At 39.1% G+C, this 21,340-nt stretch overlaps 1 protein-coding gene across 6 annotated transcripts in view; it reads left to right on the top strand.

The window, feature by feature from the left end:
* Window positions 1–21,340, top strand: part of LOC139959431 (protein sidekick-1-like) — a 170,445-nt gene that overhangs the window by 129,704 nt on the left and 19,401 nt on the right. For all 6 annotated transcript variants that reach the window (XM_071957039.1, XM_071957043.1, XM_071957041.1 and 3 more), the window contains exons 9-24: window positions 1,401–1,521; window positions 2,062–2,178; window positions 2,842–3,009; window positions 3,887–4,165; window positions 5,889–6,023; window positions 9,392–9,556; window positions 11,120–11,190; window positions 11,691–11,925; window positions 13,547–13,662; window positions 15,206–15,500; window positions 15,797–15,988; window positions 16,189–16,488; window positions 17,145–17,215; window positions 18,377–18,611; window positions 19,513–19,628; window positions 20,016–20,202. In XM_071957039.1, coding sequence (XP_071813140.1) covers window positions 1,401–1,521; window positions 2,062–2,178; window positions 2,842–3,009; window positions 3,887–4,165; window positions 5,889–6,023; window positions 9,392–9,556; window positions 11,120–11,190; window positions 11,691–11,925; window positions 13,547–13,662; window positions 15,206–15,500; window positions 15,797–15,988; window positions 16,189–16,488; window positions 17,145–17,215; window positions 18,377–18,611; window positions 19,513–19,628; window positions 20,016–20,202 — 2,803 coding nt within the window. The remainder of the gene's footprint in view (window positions 1–1,400; window positions 1,522–2,061; window positions 2,179–2,841; window positions 3,010–3,886; window positions 4,166–5,888; window positions 6,024–9,391; window positions 9,557–11,119; window positions 11,191–11,690; window positions 11,926–13,546; window positions 13,663–15,205; window positions 15,501–15,796; window positions 15,989–16,188; window positions 16,489–17,144; window positions 17,216–18,376; window positions 18,612–19,512; window positions 19,629–20,015; window positions 20,203–21,340) is intronic.

The following is a 21,340-nucleotide window of genomic DNA, read 5'->3' as shown; positions in this document are numbered from 1 at the left end:
AAGAACGTTCTATCAATATTTTTATTTATTGTATGAAATTCTGCAGATGTGTGTGGGTGCGTGTGTGGGGGTTTTGTTTATTTTATGTGTGACCCGTAATGGATATGATATATTTGAATTCATTTGTGTGCATGTATTTCTTACCTTCTGCTGTTGAACAGCTTTACAGGAAATGTTGGAAGCAAAAGTACCTAAAGTACTATGAACTCTTGCAAATTTTATGTAAAAACTGTTTGGAAAAGCATTATTTGGTTTGGAGGGGGGGGTGGTGGGGGGGGGGGAAACTGCAAGGTAGAGATATCTTCAAACAAGACACAGTAACTGCTGTGTTTTTTTTAATTTTCATATAATTTAAAGACTTTTTGCACATGATTTTTCTGATCAATATCACTGTAGATTGGTCATTGCTAGTAAAGATTAACTTGTGAGAGACTTGTTCACTATACTGTACAATCTATATGGCCAAAATGGTTAAAAAAGAAGGCCGAGTTGGCTAACAACCAACCCAAGATTCTTAAACCACAAATGTAATATGTACTGAATGTTTGCTGAGTTAATTCTCAGATGTGTTAATTTAAAGTTTCCAGTTTCAGAGATGTGTGATGCCTTTCAAACGATTTGCATGTAGTTGCTTAATGGTATTTAAGACTGGAAAAGTACACATTATTTAGGAGGAGAGAAACCATAATGCCTTGACAGTAGTAATAAGGTTCAAGAGGGTTGAGGATGAACTTGATTGAGGAAGAAAGGTAGGAATGGAGGGAGGGAGGACAAAGGGGACAGTGATGTTCTTGAAAAGATTGCATTTTCTTATAAATAACATCTCTCTGGTTTGACCCTCTTAAACCCTCATCAAAATAATCTAGTATAAAATTGGATGTATCTTAAGTGCCCAAAATGAATTGTAAAAGCTTTTGCTAAGTTTTATAAACAACATAATATAACATAAGAAGCAGTACAGATGAACTCTGAAGGTTGTATATGGTGAAAATAAACATCAACATGCTTCCAAAAAGTATGAAAAAGAAATGAGGATGAATTTACGAGGTAAAGTCAAGATGTAAAACACAGTAGCAACAAAGAGAAGCGTGTGATACATGAAAATTGTCAAAATGTGTCATGGGAAGTTTGATAACCCCTTTTGTCATTTACAGGTAGAGTCACTTGGTTAAAACATTAATTCAAAACAACTTCTAAACGTTTCCTCTCCACCTCTTTATGTTTCTAATTGGAAAAACGATTTTGAAATATGGAATATTTTCCTCCCCGCTCTGGAGGAGGTTTACCCCAGAATCACGTTTTGTGTCATTCACCAAGCCATCAATCATTTAATGATTGAGAATTGTTTTCTTTCTTTCATATTTTATTTTCTTTCTATTTTGTAATTTTTTGTGTTTTAGATTTTATCAACCGGCAGTTTGCAGATAAGAGATTTAGAAAAGCCAGATGGTGCTATGTATCAGTGCCGTATTCACAACGAAGTCGGGGAAGACATCAAAGATACTTTACTAGAGGTGAAAGGTCAGTAAACATGAGTCTATGAATATTTATGACCCAGCGTGACTTTTTGTGACATCCTCCCAGACGAAGCATGTGAACTCTATAATGCTTTGCCAAATCTGTCAACCATTTAACATTGTATATTTTTTTAATGAATGGTACTGTACAACCACAGTGGTAAATCTCATATACTTTTCTTCTCATCATGCCGTCGGCAGAACTGTTCTGTAATTGGTCAGTTAGTATGAATTTATGAATATTCAATATCTATGTATTATAGGACTGCTCACTTACATGTCTCCACACAATTACTGCACTTTTTAAAGTATATATTGCCTATTCAGATTGTTTCTGATCTCAGAGAAGAATTATGGGATGACATTTGTACAGTTATGTCTGGGTATCTGGTAGGACTTGAAATGAGTGGAATTTCAGTAGTCAAACGGATCAAACTTATTTCTGTAATACTGTATGTAATGTATAACAAACAAAAAAGAACGTTAGCAGTTTGTAAATTTTTTTAAACATAATCTTCCTTCTTGCATGTCATTCTTTCTCCAGAGATCGCTCCGGAATTTACTTCATACCCCAACGATACCTTGATTCTAGCAGGAGAGTCCACACTACTTGAATGCCAGGCCTCAGGAGCTCCTGTACCGACGATACAGTGGTACAAAGGTAGGGATTCAACAGTTTAAAGCATTTATGCACCACCATGGTTGAAAAATGGATTCAAGGTGCTTTTCAATCTTCAATGTTAATTTAATCTCAATGTCTTTCATGTTAATCTTATTGCCACTTTCGAGATTGTTCAACATGTGTTCACTTTCTAGCTGCAAGTTCCGTTGAATTTTGGTTTATGTCTTCTAAAGGAAAGATAAGGCCCCATGGATATATTACTTTAGCTGATCAAACTGGTGCCACGAATGACAGAACTGATACATTAGCTCCAACGTGGTTTGACAACAAAAGCTCCATGTAGCAACTTCTGCGGGATTGAGCTAACCCATTCTCCACTCGCTAATTTTATGGATAGTGAAATGTCTGTAGCCACTCCAGGTTGACCCTCCTGCCCACATTCTGATATACAGAATTTCTAGAAAATTGTGGTTTCTCCCCCTCTCCCTTCCCCCTGGCCTCCCCAATCCCTTGATAAAAATAGGTTTTCTTCTTTTGTCTGTGAATGTTGAGTCATGGTGGTGGTTAACTTCTCCAGGAATTAACTGTCCTCACTTGAACATTTTGTATCCACCCCCCATCACCATCCCCACTCCCACTTGTCTCCACTATTTTCCACTGTTTTCTGTGATGTAATGTTAGTTTTATTTTATTTTATTCCAGATGGCAGTCTAGTCGCCAGCGAGGATTCTACTCAGAACGCAAGATACGTCTTTGAGTCCGGTAACCTAAGGATTCAAAACGCTTTGACGACCGACTCGGGTCAATTCATGTGTGAAGCTGTGAATACGAAGGGTGCCATCAATATCACTGCTGTGCTCAACGTTTACGGTAAGCCAACCTTCTCTGTCACGAGTGTCATTTCTACAAGGGGGCTGGTTTTGTGTGTATTTGCTGGTGTGTGATTATATGTGTGTGTGTGTAATGTAACATTTCCAACAGTGCAAAGGGATAAATCACAGAATGCTTTATTTATTGTTGCTTCCCTGTAGTTGCTGATTTTTGATACCCCTGGAATAAGTTTGTTACTTTCATACCAAACTTAATCAATTAGTCTAGACCTCGAACCTTACACTGTGTTAAACCCAGACCTCTAGTCTATATTTGCATACAAAAGCTGCCATTGGTATCCATCCATTATGGTTAATGCTACCTATCTACCTAAAAAAAAATGGATCAAAGACTTTGCACAACTTTTGGTGACATACTCACTCGACAATATTAGAAAAAGAATACAATTGTAATTGTAATAAGTAATAAGAAAAGAATACTTCTCAGTAGAAGAATACTTCTAAAAATGATTGGCCATTATTGGCAAGCAAGGGAGCCAAACTGCCCCCCCCCCCGGAAAAAAAAATGACATTCATTTTTCTTAAAAATGACTTCTTTCAAAGACAATATGTCCTTTTTAGTATTCCTTCAAGTCCATAACTGTCTATTGGATAGAGTAGCTGTTAGTATTAAGCAAGATATTTGTATTTGCTCAATTGAAATGTCTTAGTATTAGCGTACAATATTTAAACATTTTATCAAACATGCCCCCCAGCCTTTCTCCCCTCCCCCCCTTCCTTGTTTACTTTTATTTGAAAATATAATCTTAGTCATCATATCAATTATGAATTGTTTAGTCTTTGTTCAATGAAGTGAATTTCTCTCTATCTCTCTCTCCCTATTTTTTCCCCCCGTTCCAATTTTCTTCCTCAACCAGAGAGAACGTACATATCACAGAGACCAGCTAACACAGAGCAGATCTTAGCACAGACCACTCTCTTAGAATGTGAAGTGCACCATGATAATAGAATAGCTCCCTCTATAGTTTGGCTCCACGACGGATTAGAGGTGGACGTCACGGACAGCAGAATATCTCTCAAGACTACGGGATCCTTGGAAATAACGACAGTCAGACAGAGCGATGCGGGAAACTACGAATGCCGGGTGACCTCTCTGGCCGGAAACGACCACGCCGTCGCACTGCTCTCTATCATACGTGAGTAAACGAATGGTACAGTCTATAGAATGGCAGTGGTACTGGTGAAAGACTTATTAATCATGTATAAAACCTATGGATTAATGCTGCACATACTGTGAGAATGAATGTAATACACCGGTCAATACTGTCACATTCAGTGAAAGGAATGTTGTGATCAAGCACATACTGTGAGTATGAGCTGTAGAGGATAATCACCAAAGCAGCGTTTGAATGTCATTGTCACCTGACAAAAATTGGCTTTAAAATAAAGAAATTCTACGTTTTTTGCTATATTTCTCATCCGTCATAAATCTATCCCCGAAGAAAAGGAAAGGAGTATACATTTTGTCGTGCTTGATAAAGAAAGTACATACTCTGGTAAAAAAAAAAAAGTTGGCAATCCAATGGAGATTGGATATATGACTATCCATTTTGTAAAGTAATCCCCATGTTCTTTTTTTTCTTCTCCTCCCCCCCCCCTGCCCTGTAAATATAGACATCATTACAAAGATTAATCGGATAATATATAAGTATGTTTACTCTGGAGTAAATCACCCATAAACACTGAAATTTTACACTCTGTGGCAATCTAATTAAGTTTGTCACGGCAGAGGGACTCTCTAGAAATCTATTACCTCTATTGTGAAACCAGCCTTGACTCTGCAAACAGACAGAAAAAAAAATAGTGCAGTCCCTAAAAATGTAGCTTGGTAAGAAAAAATAAATAAATAATAAGAAAGTAAAAAAGATGTTTACATTCCATAAATAAACTGGGGAACAGAGATCAATTTTCCACAAAAAAAAATGTTTTTCATCTCTGTTGACTTTCTTAATCCAGTATCATTGTTTACAATAATGGAAAATTACCCATTTTGATTAATGACCTTATGAAAACATGCCACAGATTTGTCTTGTGTTTGAAGATAAAATTACTGGTATGTTCGTAAACAAGATGGAGTGCCTAATTAGAAAGACCTCGATTTAGCAACTGAGCGTTGCGACTGTGCTTAGTTCATTTCTTGCAAATGTGATGATTGCCTATGTTAACATCTGTGTGATGCTTTGTTAATGCTAATTAACACAAGTCAAACACACTTGAACACCTACTTGAAACATACACTTGAACACACATTTGATTACAAGTCAACCTTTAGGTGCTAATACATGTAAAATGCGTCGGACTACTTGTTAGTGGGTGTTAACACGTGTCAACTCTTGCTAACACTGGTTAGCACTCTGCTCACACTTTATTAAAATTAGAGAAGATTTGTTAAACGAATCAGCCTATAACACCTAACTTCCCACTCCCCCTATCACTGTTTGATAATGAATGATTAGGTCACCGGCAGTCTTTGTTTTACATGTGACCTTTAACCGGTTATTACGCTTCTGTTGGAATCAGTAACGAATCATAAAACTGCCTCAATGTGTTTGTTTTGCAAATGCAGAGTTTTTAGTTTCAGTGATCACTGCCCTAGCATGTTCAACACTTTTAAGTACAACATTAACCTGTGCTTTCTCCAACTCATACCTTTTGGGATTGCTCCATGTAGATACGTCCCTGATGATAAAGTTTGACTAAAAAATTCAAACCATGAAATGATCAAGTTTGATTGGTGTCGGCATATTTATTCTCCGTTCAGTTTACTGATAGGATGAGGCACACCTTTCATTTGCCATTCCTTCTTTTATCAACAACATTATTTGTATTTTTTTTTATATCTCTATTTCTCTCTTGTAGAACTTCCTTTTGCACCAGTCTCCCTCCAAGCGTCGATAAGTCCTTCCGACTCCAGAACCATCACGTTAACGTGGGTAGCCCCCTTTGACGGGAACACTCCGCTGTTACGATATATCATAGATCAGAAGGAAGACCGTAAGTCTTTTTTTCCATCCCATTCTCTCTCTTCTCGTCCTTTTACCTTCGGCCTGTCAGACTTATTTTGGTTTGTGTCAAGTCCGGGAGGGATTGATGTGGCGGACTTTTGTCAGCAGTGCCAACAATTCTCCGTAATTGAGGCATAAAACCAGTTAACGTTGATGTAAATTAAACTTGTTGCAATACACCCGCTGTTAATCTGACCATTCCATTTGACGTATTTGTGGCCGGTCGTACTTAAATGACACTCTGGGTCTGATTTCCTACACCAGATCTAAAAGAGGAATTATTTATCGGAGAAAATCTCTCTAAAAAGAAACTCAACCATCGATGGAAAGTGCTATGTGTTTACCTCCCGATGTCTGTTGTACACATTTGAATGTCTTGTAGTGTCTTAAGGAGTAATAATTCCCAACTTGAACACTTCTCACACTCGGGGTATACAGATCTCGTTCTGTCAGCACTATCTGACTAGCCGAGAAAATGGAAGAAAAAGTACTAGACTGATTATTGGTGTACTGATTATGTGGGTAAGCCCTCCCTCCCCCTTCCACCCTTTCCCCATCCATCCTAACCTCCCTTCCTCCAAACCCCTTCACGAAACCTCTATTATAAACTTTGTCATAGGCCTGTGTCTCCTGCTGTTTAGTTGGTATTAATACACATATTAATAAATAGTCTGTTTATAAAGTAATAAATAGTATATTGCATAATGCATAGCACTACATATTTATGTTGCAAATGCATAGTGAATACATAAATATTGCAGATCAAATGTTGCAGTCATAGTGAATACATAGATATTGCACAGTGCATAGTCTATACATATATGTTACAAATGCATATGTAATACATAGTTATGTTGCAAAATGCATAGAAACCTACATAGATAATATTGCAAATGTGTTGATAATACATAGATATTACAATGCGTTGGAAATACATAGATATTGCCAATGCATAGTGGACCTACATAGATATTGCAAATGCATATTGAATGCATGGATATTACAACGCCTCTGTAACACATAGATATTACAAATGCGTAGAGAATACATAGATATTGCAAATGCATTTTAAGTGCAAAGGCATATTACATAGTTATTGCACAAAATACTTAGGTTAATATTGGATAGATGGAATCCACTCCAGAATGAAATCTAATTATTGCCCCTTCAGAAACCAAATTGCAACAGAAATTTACCTCTAAAGTGTGGGTGTAACATGATTCCAATGCAAAAATGATGTGGGTTCTCCGAATTGTTTATAGCTGTGAACACAATGCCCACACTTTACATCACATTTTGTAGTGGCCTTTAGTCAGTAAAGTACTGAGAATATAATTTACAGTTTTTCACAACTAAATGAAGGTAACTCAATATACACATGTCGCAAGCACATCAGTTCTGATATACAAAAGTAAAAAAAATAAATACAAAAAGATAAATAAATAAAAAGTTGTATAAAAGTGAAAATGAAAACACCTTAGGGTCTCATTTTCTATCTTGTAGGCTTGAAGAAAATATGATTTACAATATTTAGTACTTTTTGTCATTTGTAAATTTTCTCGTTTGCGGGAATAAGAAAGAAACGTATTTGTTACAATCATTCTCTATTGGTCTTTATTGACGATGGAATATTGTAAACGAGCTGATGTCACATAAACTTGATTATTTTTATTCATTCTTTTCATTTCAACGGATTTTGGAATTGTTTTTCTGTTGTTTTGGCTCGGCTGCTTCTTCCAACATTAGTAAAACGAATGTGCCATTTGGATAATTGGTGCCAGGGGTGATGTGAAAAGGAATAAACACTTATACACGAAAAGCCAAAAAAAAACCTCTCTTCTTCCCAATAATAAAGTAATTTTTTACATTTCCTGAACGATCTCCCCACTGTTTTTTTTTTTTTTACGCGTTCAGAATATCTAGTTTTTTTTTTACGATTCCTGACAGGTACAGTAATCACTCATTTCTCGTTGCGGTGAACGGTTTTATCCGCTCTGCGACATGACTCCTTGTAACAGAGAAATTTAAGAATGCGGTTGTTCTACTTAACTGGATGAGTGATTAGTCAGTTTTGCTTTTTTTTAAATGTATCTCATTAATGCTACTGCGAGCAACATTGTTTGGGGTTTGTTTTTTCGTTGTTTGTTGTATTTTTGAGGAAACTTTGAATGTTACTTTATGTATGATCATTTGTTGGTTCCAGTTTATTTAACACCAGTTGTACAGAGGTTTTTATGAAAGAACAAACATTAAAGAGGAGAAAATGTTCTGTGTTTAATCCATTCGACAGTCACCGATAATTAAGAGAAACGTGAGAATGATAGATAGTTAGTTTGTCTTAATAAAAAGGGAAGGGGTTCTATCCATGTTTAAAACATTGAGAAGAGAATTATCTCGAAGTGTGAGGAAATTGTAATTTGAATAGCAAAGATTAGAGTGGAATTTAAATTTGACACTCATTGTCACGTAGCTTCTGATGGTTTAATAAAGGTAGCCGTAGTTTTGAGCTGTGGTTGTGTTTCATTCAGGTTTTCAAAGAAGTGAGGCAGGAATTGTCGTGAGGGGCTTTCATATACACAAGAAAATGTTTGTCGTAGAAAGAACTTCCTGCATATGAAGTATCATGGTCTGTGAATTCTATTGCCGAGTAGAATGACATATAACGCAAATGTTTGTACATTAATATCAAACATTAAGGGTGTGGCTCAGTTCCAGGAATCATGAGTCATGATGCCTATACACAAAAGATACCAGTATCAAACCAGGGACATATGATTTCAGCAAATAGCAAATTTAAAAAGAAAAGAAAAAGTTGCTTTAATATATTACAGAAGGTTGCTGTATACTGTGTTTTTGTTGTTAAATAATTTTTGGCAGTTCACCAAAAATGGACAGAGAGGAAAAAAATGCTGGTGTATTTCATAATTTTCCATGAAACCAAGCCTCTGAATAAACAGATAAAAAATAAAAACCCTTCTTTTAAGATCTGGTATTCGTCCATGTTGCAGGGTGCACATGAATTATCATAAAAGAAAAGGCAGTGAAGTTTTGTGAATTTTTACTTTTTTATTTTTGAAATGAATTCAAATTTTTCAAATTCTGAAACAGAAAGGATCTGAACCGGGACTCTCGATTGTCCTCGCAACTGACCGTAGTATATTAATTTGACGCTTTGGGAGAAGTCTGGAACTACCGAGGATGTCCCCACCCCCCCACCCCCGGCGCTTAATTGTTTACCTAAACCTTTAAAGTTTTATTGCAAAACTAATTTTTGTTTTTACGACATTCTCTTTTTGATAAAATCAGGAAGCTTTGCTGAGTTTAACCTTGGAGATTTTTTCCCTTGTTATTTTGCAGTTTCCAGTTACAGAGAGATAGAGTCGACCGTTGATCCATCTGTGACCAGTTTTGACGTGGTCGGCAAGCCCGCTCGGAGCTACCAGTACAGGATAAGGGCCGAGAACAAAGTCGGAACCGGAGTTAACAGCCAACCTAGCAAGGCCGTCAGTCTACCTCAGGAACGTAAGTATTCCTCTATTCTCTCGAAGTGATATATCTGTAAATGAGACCGGATATGTTGCTGTCGATACTATTCAGTCATTCCAACTGGGTGTTGAGACACATCTTATATCGGGATAAAAAACAAATATATTTTTGAACGATCGCCTTAAAATTGCAAAGAAGAGAAAATATATACCCTGATATTTGTCGAAAACCAGGTGGGAAAAATCTTGAACATAAGTTGTTGTAGGGTAGCAAAAGCCAACACCATATTGCTACTAAGCACCCTTAATAATATGAACAATTTATAATATGGGTAGGGGAAGGGAGGGGAAGGGAGGGATACCTCCTGACCATAGATCCTTCCTCTAGGTCACCAGATCCACCACTGGAGGTCCATCAAGGTAATGAAAGTACAAAATGAGGTCATCAAGCCAAACACTAAAGGCTTCAGATAATCTACCAACAAACACTGGCTGGAAACTGCTCAGAATAACCCAAATACTTCTGTGTTTATTGTCTGCTCTATAAACTCTCACTTATATTGTCACATTGTTCATAGCTCTACATGAATTTGTGGAACGAGTCATCGGTTCTATCGTAAGATATGTCTCCCCGACGATATGAATATTCATTGGTCTGTTTCTCTTATCTGCCCGGCACTTAAACCTTCCCTGAAGTGGACAAGTTCTACCCAAAATAGCTAAGCGCAAGTCTTTCGATCAGCATCTTCGACTATGTACCATCATCACTCATTGACATTCTTACTGTCATTAAATATGTCTCCTAGTGATATGAATATTCATGACCTAGTTGGCCTGTCTCTTTCATGTACCTCTTAAGGCATATCTTCCATAAAAAAAGGAAGGACAAATCCTTCCAAAATAACTTAAGTGCAAATTTTTTTATAATCCTTCAGCGACATGCTATCACTCATAGAAATCATGAGATATTTGGTATTTTATCACTCCTGAGGTAATCCACACGTGATTGAAGAGATTAACCTGTATGTGAAGTTTGTCTTTATAGTTACATTGTATTACTCATCGAAAGGCAACTCTGATTTATTTATTTATTTATTTACTTATTTATTTATGCTTACAGATCAGCTTGTATTCCATCTCTCTCAAAGACAATGTTTTATCACATTTTCTTGGCACGACTGGGTCGGTAGTAAAGTTTGTCTAGATCTGATGTTAAACCGCAAGAGGTTGCCAAGCTTTTCTCTAATCCTTTTTTCGAGATCGTCTGTTTATGTTACGACCGAGTAAAATGTTTAGAAGTATAAATTTTTAATTTATTTGAAGATCGAGCAAGAAATTGAGAACCAACCAGTGTCTTTGAATCTTTACAAGGCACGATACAAATTAAGCTAATAGACGGAACGGTGCAATTGAATCCCCGCTTGTCTAGATATGACCTTTGATGGAATGAGGAATTATTTGGAAAAAAGTACCAGTTAATGAAATTTACGTTAAAAGAAGAAAAAACAACTCGATCATAATAATGATGATGATAAATAATAAGTTAAATTTTTTTCGTAAAGGATATTAAACATTATATATTTCTTATATGTTTCCACAGCTCCTGATGACCCAGCTCAAAGGGTGGTCGCCAGCGCTAGCTCAACTACTTCAATTATCGTCGAATGGCAGGTACGTAAAGAAATGATGATAAAATAAACCTCCTTAGGCATCGGTTTTGTAAGAGAGTTTACCCCCTCTAGAAAAACTCTCTATAGCTGCATGTATGGCACACTGATGTATAACTTTCAAATTGCTACAAAATGAGAGAATGTTAGCAGCCAAGTATAGTCGAGATGAAAATGCATAGCCTATTTAAATGTATCTCTGCAGTCAGTTGTACTGTGTGACAACATGTGTTACATTTGCAATGTAATGTGATATATTTGCAAATGTCACTATCAAAGTTGTGAAGATGGAAGTGCTCACCAGTGATTCTGTTCTGTTCATTACTTATTTTAGTAGAAACTGTAGACAACAGGTCTCATCAGAGTTAAGCATCCATGTGGGTTTTTGTCATTATTTCTCTCAAGACTTGACCATTTTCAATCCACCTTACTTCAAATTACTAATATAAATCTTTCCTGCCACCATCCCCCCCCCCCTTACTCCCCTCTCGTCAACAATCTCAGGAACCTTCCGAAGACTCTTGGAACGGCCCTCTGCTCGGTTACATCGTACGGCATCGGCTGGAAGGTTACCAGAACAACGAGTGGGCGGTGGAGAACATCACCAACGTCCGTCAGACCTCGTTCACCGTGACCGGGTTGATGATTTGGGAGAGATACGAGATACAGGTGGCAGCATACAATGCAGCGGGAGTGGGAACGTTCAGCGACTCCGTCCGAGAACAAACACACGAAGGGGGTAGGATTCTAATATCAAAATTATTAAGTCTAGTGGTCTCTAAGTTGCTAAGGTCGTTTGGGGTCACCAGGGGTCAAATTGTGAAAACCTTGTACTCACGATATCTCAATACTGGAAGCTTGGGCCGACCTCTAATTTAGTGTGTAGAAGTACCACATTGAGTTAAAGAAGCCTATTGTTTTTGGTGGAGGTCAAAGGTCATTTGGGGTCATCAGGAGTCAAATCGTGAAACCCTTGTAAACATGTACACCCTCACTATACATTACATCAGATTCATGAAGAAAAATGTTACATCAACAAAACCACAATGCATTTTTGCATTCTGGTTTCCAATGCCGTGATGCCACACATGACTGCATGTAAGGATATCTGAATGTACACCTTCAGTCAGGTTTACGGATGTATTTTAAACAGTTTTGGAAGATTTGAAATGGACACAAAACAGTGGAACGCTCTTTAACTGAGAAACTGATTGTCTAATATTAAAAAAAACCCAGAGCACTACCTCCCAAAATATTGGTTATATCACATGGGTGATAATGCCACCACTTCTTTAAAGCCACTGTAAATGTAGCACTGGTGGAAACCACTACAAGATAACAAAAAGTATTTGTCAATCTCACTAGATTCAACGGAATGAACTCATCCACACTTTTAGACACGAATTCTGTCATCCCAGGCTTTTATTTACAGTGTATAATTCATTGACATTAATATGTACATTTTATTTGCATACATATTGAATTATATATACAAAGTTGGCAGTTTGGTGTATTTACTGTATTTTAAATCTACATATTACAATAATGTAACCTTTAATTCATTTATTTGTTTTATCGCCAATTGTGTACAATGGAAAAGGAAGTCTCCTATAAAGTCTTAAAAGGACTTAACAAGGTAGGAGACTCCCTGGGAGAAAAGAAAAATGAAAGAAAAGAAAAGAAAAAAAAACCTTGAAACATTTGACTTTTGATAGGTCAAGTCCAAACAAAATAGCTGCAGGGGCAAAGAAATGGTTGACTTTAATCAGCAAGAATGTAAATTTCAAAAGGAAATTATTCCCATTTGTTTGTCAGACAAAGTCAGCCAGCTTTCATTTTGTGTACTTTGTATGAAAAAAAACCGATAAATATGGAAATACGATTTTAATTTATGTTGTCTGGATTTTGGTTGCACCTGCATTTCTGAAAAAGTATTTCCTTGTTTGAGACGATTAAACATCGGCTTCTTATATCTTGAAACATGAAACTCCTTCCACATATACACAACTATTACATTGAGTTACAGAGGAAAAAACAAAAAAATCATAAAATATGACTAGAAATACATTTGTGTATCATTTCTGTCAGATCTCCGTAAAGTGGAAGTAAAATATCCAACCCTTTGGGTTACAAAGATGACTTAGGATTGAATAATTGACGGAATTTTTGGCGAAGCATTTGCGACTGTTGATAGAGGGTGGAATGAAAACATGTAATACAAAACTGTGTATGTAAAAATGTTAAGCCATAAATGAAAACACTGATCTTGTGTATGAAACACTCATTTTTGGTCTCTTTAGTACTGAAAAGTGTTTTGATTTTTCAAACATTGGCATCTCTCGGTTTGTTTCGTTTTGCAGTTCCAAGCGACCCACCAAAGAACGTTGTTATTCAAGCTGTTAATTCCACATCGATTATGTTCGCTTGGGCACCTCCTGACGCATGGAGTATTAATGGTATTAACCAAGGGTACAAGGTAAGTAAGCCATGAATCCTACTGTTGAGCTGGAATAACAGTTTGCATCGGTAAAGCTTTAGTTTAAAGGATGGGTTTGGTCACCAGAAACTTGCTAAAATTATCCTTTCTGAATAAAGGTCTAGGTAGCATTTCATTTGCTTACATGTTATCCAGATGGTTACAACTGCTTGAAGCACGAATAATCTTCTACCCCCAGAACCAGAAATAGAAAATGTCTCTTTAACAATCTTAATTTTGCTGTCCACAGTTGCTATGAAACGTTGTTCTACAAATCAAATCCAACTGAATCTGATTAAGTGAAGCAAGTTACCAAGTGTATATTAGTATATCTAATTTTATATTTTTATCATGCAAACGTGTAATAAAATAAATCAGTTAATGATATGATACGTCATGATTGCTTTAAAACTGCCCCATAAAAATGCTAAAGCAATAATAAATGTTGTCATGGTTTTGCTTGCCAATCTGTGGTTGGTTTGCTGAAACTAAGCAACTCTTTAAGCTCTCTGTTTCATGAGGAAGTATTTACACTACAATAGTATCAATCCTTTGGAAAATAATCACTCCTTTTTTTGTAATCGTTCCGACGTACGACTACGTCGTCTTTTGAGATGGAAAGGAACCTGAGCAAATGACAGAATTCTTTTAAACTAATATTCTCTCTTTCAAAGATTAAAATGATCACTTCAACATTTTATGATCAATTAGCTATATATGGTACCTGTACAAATGATTCATCAAAATTTATCATTTTTTGGGGCTAATATGACAGTTTCTATTTGTAGTAATCAAAGCTAATATTTTGTTATTAAAAATTGTCAATGTTGCCAGATATTTTTTAGTTGGAATGACAAGTGGTTTGAAATGTATTTGCTTAATGAAAGAGCTCTGCATAAATTTTGGGAGCCTCCGGGTTGCAAAGATTTGTGCCGCTAAGATGTACATGGGCAAATTTCATTGACAGAAGAGGGACCAGGGAGGGGGGGGGGGGAATGGGGTGTGCCGGTTGACAAATTAGAATTGATGTTAGATTTTTATTAAACTTTTTCTATTTAATTGCATTTTTTTTGTAATTGTGTGAAACAGTTTTTCAAATAATGGTATGTACTGGAAGACCACTCACAGCGCTGTCATAGCTGACAAATTTAAAAGTGCTCGGTACCACTGTTGTTTGCTACATATCAAATAATCAAGGGTAAAAAGCTCACAACATATTCATTGAAAGAGATATTTTATATATTTGCAACATTGTAAAATGAATTTTGACCAGGCAGCAGGTATATTAAAATGATATCAGAGTATCTGGAGGGCTGATAGTAGAGGTCCAGGCTGAGATCCCTCTTTCATCTTCCAAACAACCGTATGTTTAAGATTGGTGAAAACTATATCAAGGTACGGTTTTCAAATAGCGTCAAACTATTTTTTGGGGGGGATGGTGGTTTTCTCCTTCTAGTTGGTCTGTATTTGGTAAATCCATTTAATATGCTGAGGAGACTGACCCATCTGACTCCAGCCAATTTTTTCCCCTTCTCCATCTTAGCTACACGCCCAGGAAGTGGACAGGGAGGGTCCTCCGCTCGAGATCATCGTCCCCCCGACGCCGGGAGTGACCAGATTTATGGAGCACATGGTCGGACTTAAGAAATACACAGAATATATCACATCGGTGCTGTGCTACACTAACCCCGGAGATGGTCCGCCCAGTACCTTGGTGACCGTCCGAACCGAAGAAGACATCCCTGGACCCGTCAAGAACCTGAGGGTGTCTAACGTTCAAGCGATGTCCCTCACCCTTGAGTGGGACCCACCAATGGAGGCTAACGGTATCCTGACTGGTATGTGTGTAAGATACGTAGGTTGAAGTATTAACAGATTAAGGTAACGCAGAACTGACTGCCAAAACATCCAAATCAGAGAAACATTGAGCTATCGGACAGCTAGCATCATCCATCAAATGCTCTGGTGAGCACAGTTTTAGAATCTCAAAACTTGCCTCCCTATTCTAGTACGTAATATCGCGTGTTCCCACCGATGAGAAGTTGAAGTTTTGATGCTGCATTCGTGAAGAGGGACTCAGTAAAATTCCGAGGGTGATGTGTGTTATGTATGATTTTTTTTGCTTGTATTACAGATTACTGGGTCCATTATGTAGAGGTCAATAAGTCTGCAAATTTAGTAGAAGAGGAGCTGAAGCCCGAACAGACTCACCTCCACATCACCCAGCTGAAAGCCGAGACCACATATTCGTTCTCCGTCTGGGCAGAAACCTCTAAAGGGCCAGGAGAGATTCAGACCACCATCATTAGCTCTGGGACACCTCCAGGTGAGTTCTTTATGATCTGAAACGAAAATCTTGCACAACTTTGGTGTACCCTCCAATGCCCCTCCCTTAAACCATGTCAAGTTCCCTGCCTCATCTTCATTACGCTGCTTTCTGCTCTTCCATTCCATCAATCCTATTGGTACCTCTCGTTAAAGAGTTCTTTTATTTTTTTTTATTCCATTCTCATTGTCGTCACACAGTTTTACCAGAGGCCCCGACGAGTCTGGTCATCTCGGACATCAGGTCACGCTCGGTCAACCTCCGGTTCACACCGGGCCACGATGGTCACGCTAGCATCTCCAGGTGGACCGTGGAGGCCATGGTGGGTTTAAACTCGACCTGGAGGACAGTATTCACCACCAGTGCTCCGGATGCCAGTGCATTTGAGATGACCGGGCTGATCCCGTACACTGCTTACACCTTCAGGCTCATAGCGACTAACGTAGCTGGCGACAGCCCACCCAGCGAAAACTCAAACAGTATACAGACATCTCCGGATGGTGAGTATGGTGGGGAGGAAGAGGTGTCTCTGAATAGGTAGTGAGGAGGGGGGAGGGGTGCAAGGAGGTACTGATATGGGAGTGGAAAAGGTCGTCCATAGACCTGATTGGTCTGTGGGGAGGTAGATCTGAAGGGAAAGTTCCTTGTCGCAAGGGGTGGCGTGAATGATGCAATAAAGATGTAGTAGGGGCAAATGGAGGACAAAGACCTCCTGTCCTTTGAGTAGGTTGATCTGTGGGGAACATTGAGGGGGTATGAATGACAAAGTAATGTTGCAATAGTGCACGCTTGGGCACAACTTTGAAGGAATTCTCTGTTAAAATGGGTGTGTGAGTAATTGTAAAGCGCAGTGAATGGGAAAACATAACTTTCCCAATGTTGAGTGGGTGAAGCAAAGGAAAATGTTATCTATTAAAGGGCTAGTGGAATGGTGAAAAAGGGAAGGTAGATATATGTAATTCCATATTAGGGATGGGGGAAGGGGAGGAGAAAGGGGTGAAGGGGCAGGGAAAGGGTGTAAAGGGTGCATTAAACAGGTAAATTGGAATAAGAATGGTGGGGGATAAAGAGTTCCTCCTGTCGAGTGTCTAAAACCTTCTTTTTTTTGGTGCTGTTTTTCAGTTTTCTTTCATTTTTGCTTTCTTTTTTACCTCAGTCCCAGGGATTGCACCGAGGGAAGTGAATGTGCGGGCTTACAGCGAAAGTTCCCTTCGAATTCGATGGGTGGTGAGTAATAAAATAATGTCATAACATGGGGATGGCCTTTTTTGTTTGAAATGGGTTTTGAACCTGCACGGTTCATTGTTTCTTTGTTATTGTAATGTCCCATTTTCAAAACATTAAGCAGAAATTTTTGATTTTGATTTTTTGCTTTCAAATATCACATAAAAGACATATACATGATACTGACTGTTTTTATCACATCACACAGCTTTAAAATATTCCATTGATAGGTTCCAATAATTCAAATGTACAAACTCAAAGGCAGTCAATCCTGGCATAGCAGTATCTAACTGTGATGTTATTAATTTGTGCGGAGCCATCAACCGTAAGAGAAGTGAGACCGTTGGGATAATTTGAAATGCACCATTATGTTGTTTATTGTGCATTTGGGGCACCCAAACTTACTCACGTTCCGGAAAAGCACCACATGAGGCTGGATTATATATTGTATTTTAATACTTCACTCATCTCTTACCTGTCTCTATTGTACTTATGCACTTAATCTACCTAGTCTACAACAGTTGGTAACATGTTAGCACAGCGCCCCCACTTACCTTCTTTAGGGTCAACACCCTTTTCCTTCCAAATCTACCATTCTCAAGGCTTACAAGTATGTTTTTTACATGTGACCTGTTCACATGTTGCTTACATAGCTTGAATAAATCATGATTACATGTTTGCTCAGTAAACTCTCCACAACTTACTGGTTTGGGGATTTACGAATGACGAAACTTACCTTACTTTAGGGTCAACACCTACTGACAGTTCTTCAGATGGGCTCACAGCGCCAAAAAAAAATCCCCAAACCTCTAAGTTTTGGGGAAACAATCCAGAAAGCTTTATTTGGCCCTTCCATCTACACATCTTGACTTCTCAAGTCAGCTAGTCACACAGATCAGTCTCTTCGAACTGGGGTTCACAATTGCTGTTTTGAATTGTGGTGGGGGGGGGGGGGTGGACAATGGATCCACAGAAAAATTGGGGTCTGTAAATGTCTTTCTCACTTCTCACTCTCAAAACAACGCTAAGAGTGTCACGTTGGACGAAAGAAAAAACCCGAGGTCTGTGAGCATTTCTCCATTTTCCAGAGTTGGAATCTGGTTGAGAAAAGACATCATGTATGACAGCTTGAGGCAACGTTACATACGATTTTGTTATTCCTAGCCGCTGGTCCAATTCAATTGGAATGGAGAAGCCATCGGTTACAGGATCACCTGGTCCAAGGCCGGCGCCACGTCCGCCAATCCCATCAGTCGTGACATCAACGACCCCTACAGCAGTCAATACATCATTACCGGGTTGGAGGAATACACGGGTTACCAGGTCACCATTCGGGCTGTCAATGCCTTAGGAGGAGGACCCTCCAGCGCTGTTAAAACCGAGTGGACCCATGAAACAGGTAATTTACGCACAGAAATAGAAAAAAAAGTAAAGGAAGCTGGGCCATCAAACGACAAATTCCAGGAGCCTGTTGCATTTTATTGCTAAGATTCTTTACCATGTTGGTAGGGAACTAGAGGTGAAGAGTGCGGACTCTTCCGGAAGAGGTAAATAGGAGGGATTTGTAGGGAACTTAGAGATGAAGAGGGAGCATTGGTAGTTAACCTAGAGATGAGGAGGGAGCATTGGTAGGGAACTAGAGGTAAAGAGGAGGGATTTGTAGGGAACCTAGAGATGAAGAGGGAGCATTGGTAGTTAACCTAGAGATGAGGAGGGAGCATTGGTAGGGAACCCTAGAGGTAAAGAGGAGGGATTTGTAGGGAACCTAGAGGTGGAGAGGTTTTGGTAGGGAACCTAGAGTAGGAGAGAGGGGAAAAGGGAGAGAGGGAGCAGGAACTGGGGGGAAGAGGTTCACCTACATATCTGGTTATTCCTATTTACTGGAGATGATTCTGCTGGGATCACTGCATAATTGTTTGGTTTCAAAATTGAAGATTGTTAGGGATTGGTGGAGAGGATAATGAAATGCTCATTGTTACAAAAACATTCCATCGGTCACTGGAATAATTTGAAAACAAGATTGGGAGGGTTCAGAGTGGAGATGGGAAGGGAAAAGGAGAGAAGATATACTACTCCATATCATCTGTACAAAACATTCCACTTGTATAAACTGAAATGTTGGAAAGAAACTTACATAATTTAATAACAACAAAAATATGCTAAGGGAACCATCTGAATGGAAAAGTCTTTACGTTACAAGAAATTTCTGTAATGTGGCCAAAACCATTGACACTATTGATTTTTAATTGAAATTTTATTTAATTGAAATTAATTAAAATGTTTCATTGACTTCTTGCTAGTTCCCAGTGCTGGTCCTGAAGATTTGGGTGCATCAGCTGTGGATCACATGTCTGTTGATGTCGTTTGGGGTGAAATCCCTGCCCAGGAGAGAAACGGGATCATTGTGGGCTACAAGGTAAACCAATAGCGTTTTTTGTTTTTTTAAATGGCAAAGAGAGTTTTGAAACTCTGCATGCAGTGAATTACTCTTTCATTGTCAGATTCATATTTATCCATCACCATTGTGTTTTTTATTGTTTTTATACCCTCAAATCTCATGTTTTATTTTCTCTCTGTTACTGATAAAATGACCGAAACCAAGTTTGAATTGAATTTGAGGCGGGAGTTTTGGGCTTGAAAGAGTTTCAAGTGATAATCTCAGGAATATCAAGTCCTGTCTCTCAGCCAACTGATGTACTCAAACAACAAGTTATGGAATGGATTTCCTACCCAATTCTTTCGTAAATCTATTTGATAGATTTATTTTTATGGAACGATTTTCTGCCCCTTCTTCGTGAACCAGGTCCGTTACCAAGAAACAGACAGAGTTTCTGAACCGAAGGAGGAGGACATTTCGAATAATGCAACCAGAGAATTCACCATCACAGGACTGAAAGGGTATACCAGCTATTCCATCCTAGTGGTGGGTAAAACCAGGATTGGTGATGGCACCCCTAGTGAAACCATCACCATCAGGACATCACAATCAGGTTAGCAAGTTGATTGTTCACACTTTATAGATCGTTCCGTCGTCGTAATGTAGCCTGCTATTTTGAAATGGAAGGTGTCGTTTTAATAAGTCTTTGTCTTCCCCAGATCCCCTCTACTCCCCTACACTCCCCCTCCATTCCCCTCTACTCTCCCTCTACTCCCACTCCACTCACCTCTACTCCCCCTCCACTCACCTCTTTGTCCCCTGAACTACTCCTCCACTCACCCGCCACTCTCCCTCTGAGCCCCCCCCCCACTGTCTCTCTACTCCCCCTCTACTCACCTCTACTGCCCATTTATTCCCCCTCCACTCACCTCTACTCCCCCTCCACTCACCTCTACTCTCCCTCCACTCACCTCTGTCTCCTGAACTACTCCTCCACTCTCCCTCTGATCCCCCCTACTGTCTCTCTACCCCCCCTCTACTCACCTCTACTGCCCATTTATTCCCCCTCCACTCACCTCTACTCTCCCTCCACTCACCTCTATGTCTCCTGAACTACTCCTCCACTCTCCCTCTGATCCCCCCTACTGTCTCTCTACTCCCCCTCTACTCACCTCTACTGCCCATTTATTCCCCCTCCACTCACCTCTACTCTCCCTCCACTCACCTTTACTCCCCCTCCACTCACCTCTATGTCTCCTGAACTACTCCTCCACTCTCCCTCTGATCCCCCCTACTGTCTCTCTACTCCCCCTCTACTCACCTCTACTGCCCATTTATTTCCCCTCCACTCACCTCTACTCCCCCTCCACTCACCTCTACTCCCCCTCCACTCACCTCTATGTCCCCTGAACTACTCCTCCACTCTCCCTCTGATCCCCCCTACTGTCTCTCTACTCCCCCTCTACTCACCTCTACTTCCCATTTATTCCCCCTCCACTCACATCTACTCCCCCTCCACTCACCTCTACTCCCCCTCCACTCACCTCTACTCCCCCTCCACTCACCTCTATGTCCCCTGAACTACTCCTCCACTCTCCCTCTGATCCCCCCTACTGTCTCTCTACTCCCCCTCTAGTCACCTCTACTGCCCATTCACTCCCCCTCCACTTTTGCAGGCATTTAACTCAGTAATATTGCCTTTGCCATGGCTGATATATTTTGCCTCGTGGTTGCTAAAATCCTTCTTAAGA

The sequence above is a fragment of the Apostichopus japonicus genome, chromosome 19 (assembly GCF_037975245.1).
Source record: "Apostichopus japonicus isolate 1M-3 chromosome 19, ASM3797524v1, whole genome shotgun sequence".
NCBI lineage: Eukaryota > Metazoa > Echinodermata > Holothuroidea > Aspidochirotida > Stichopodidae > Apostichopus > Apostichopus japonicus.
The sequence above is the reverse complement of the archived record's forward strand: the minus strand, read 5'-3'. Positions and strand labels throughout refer to the sequence as shown.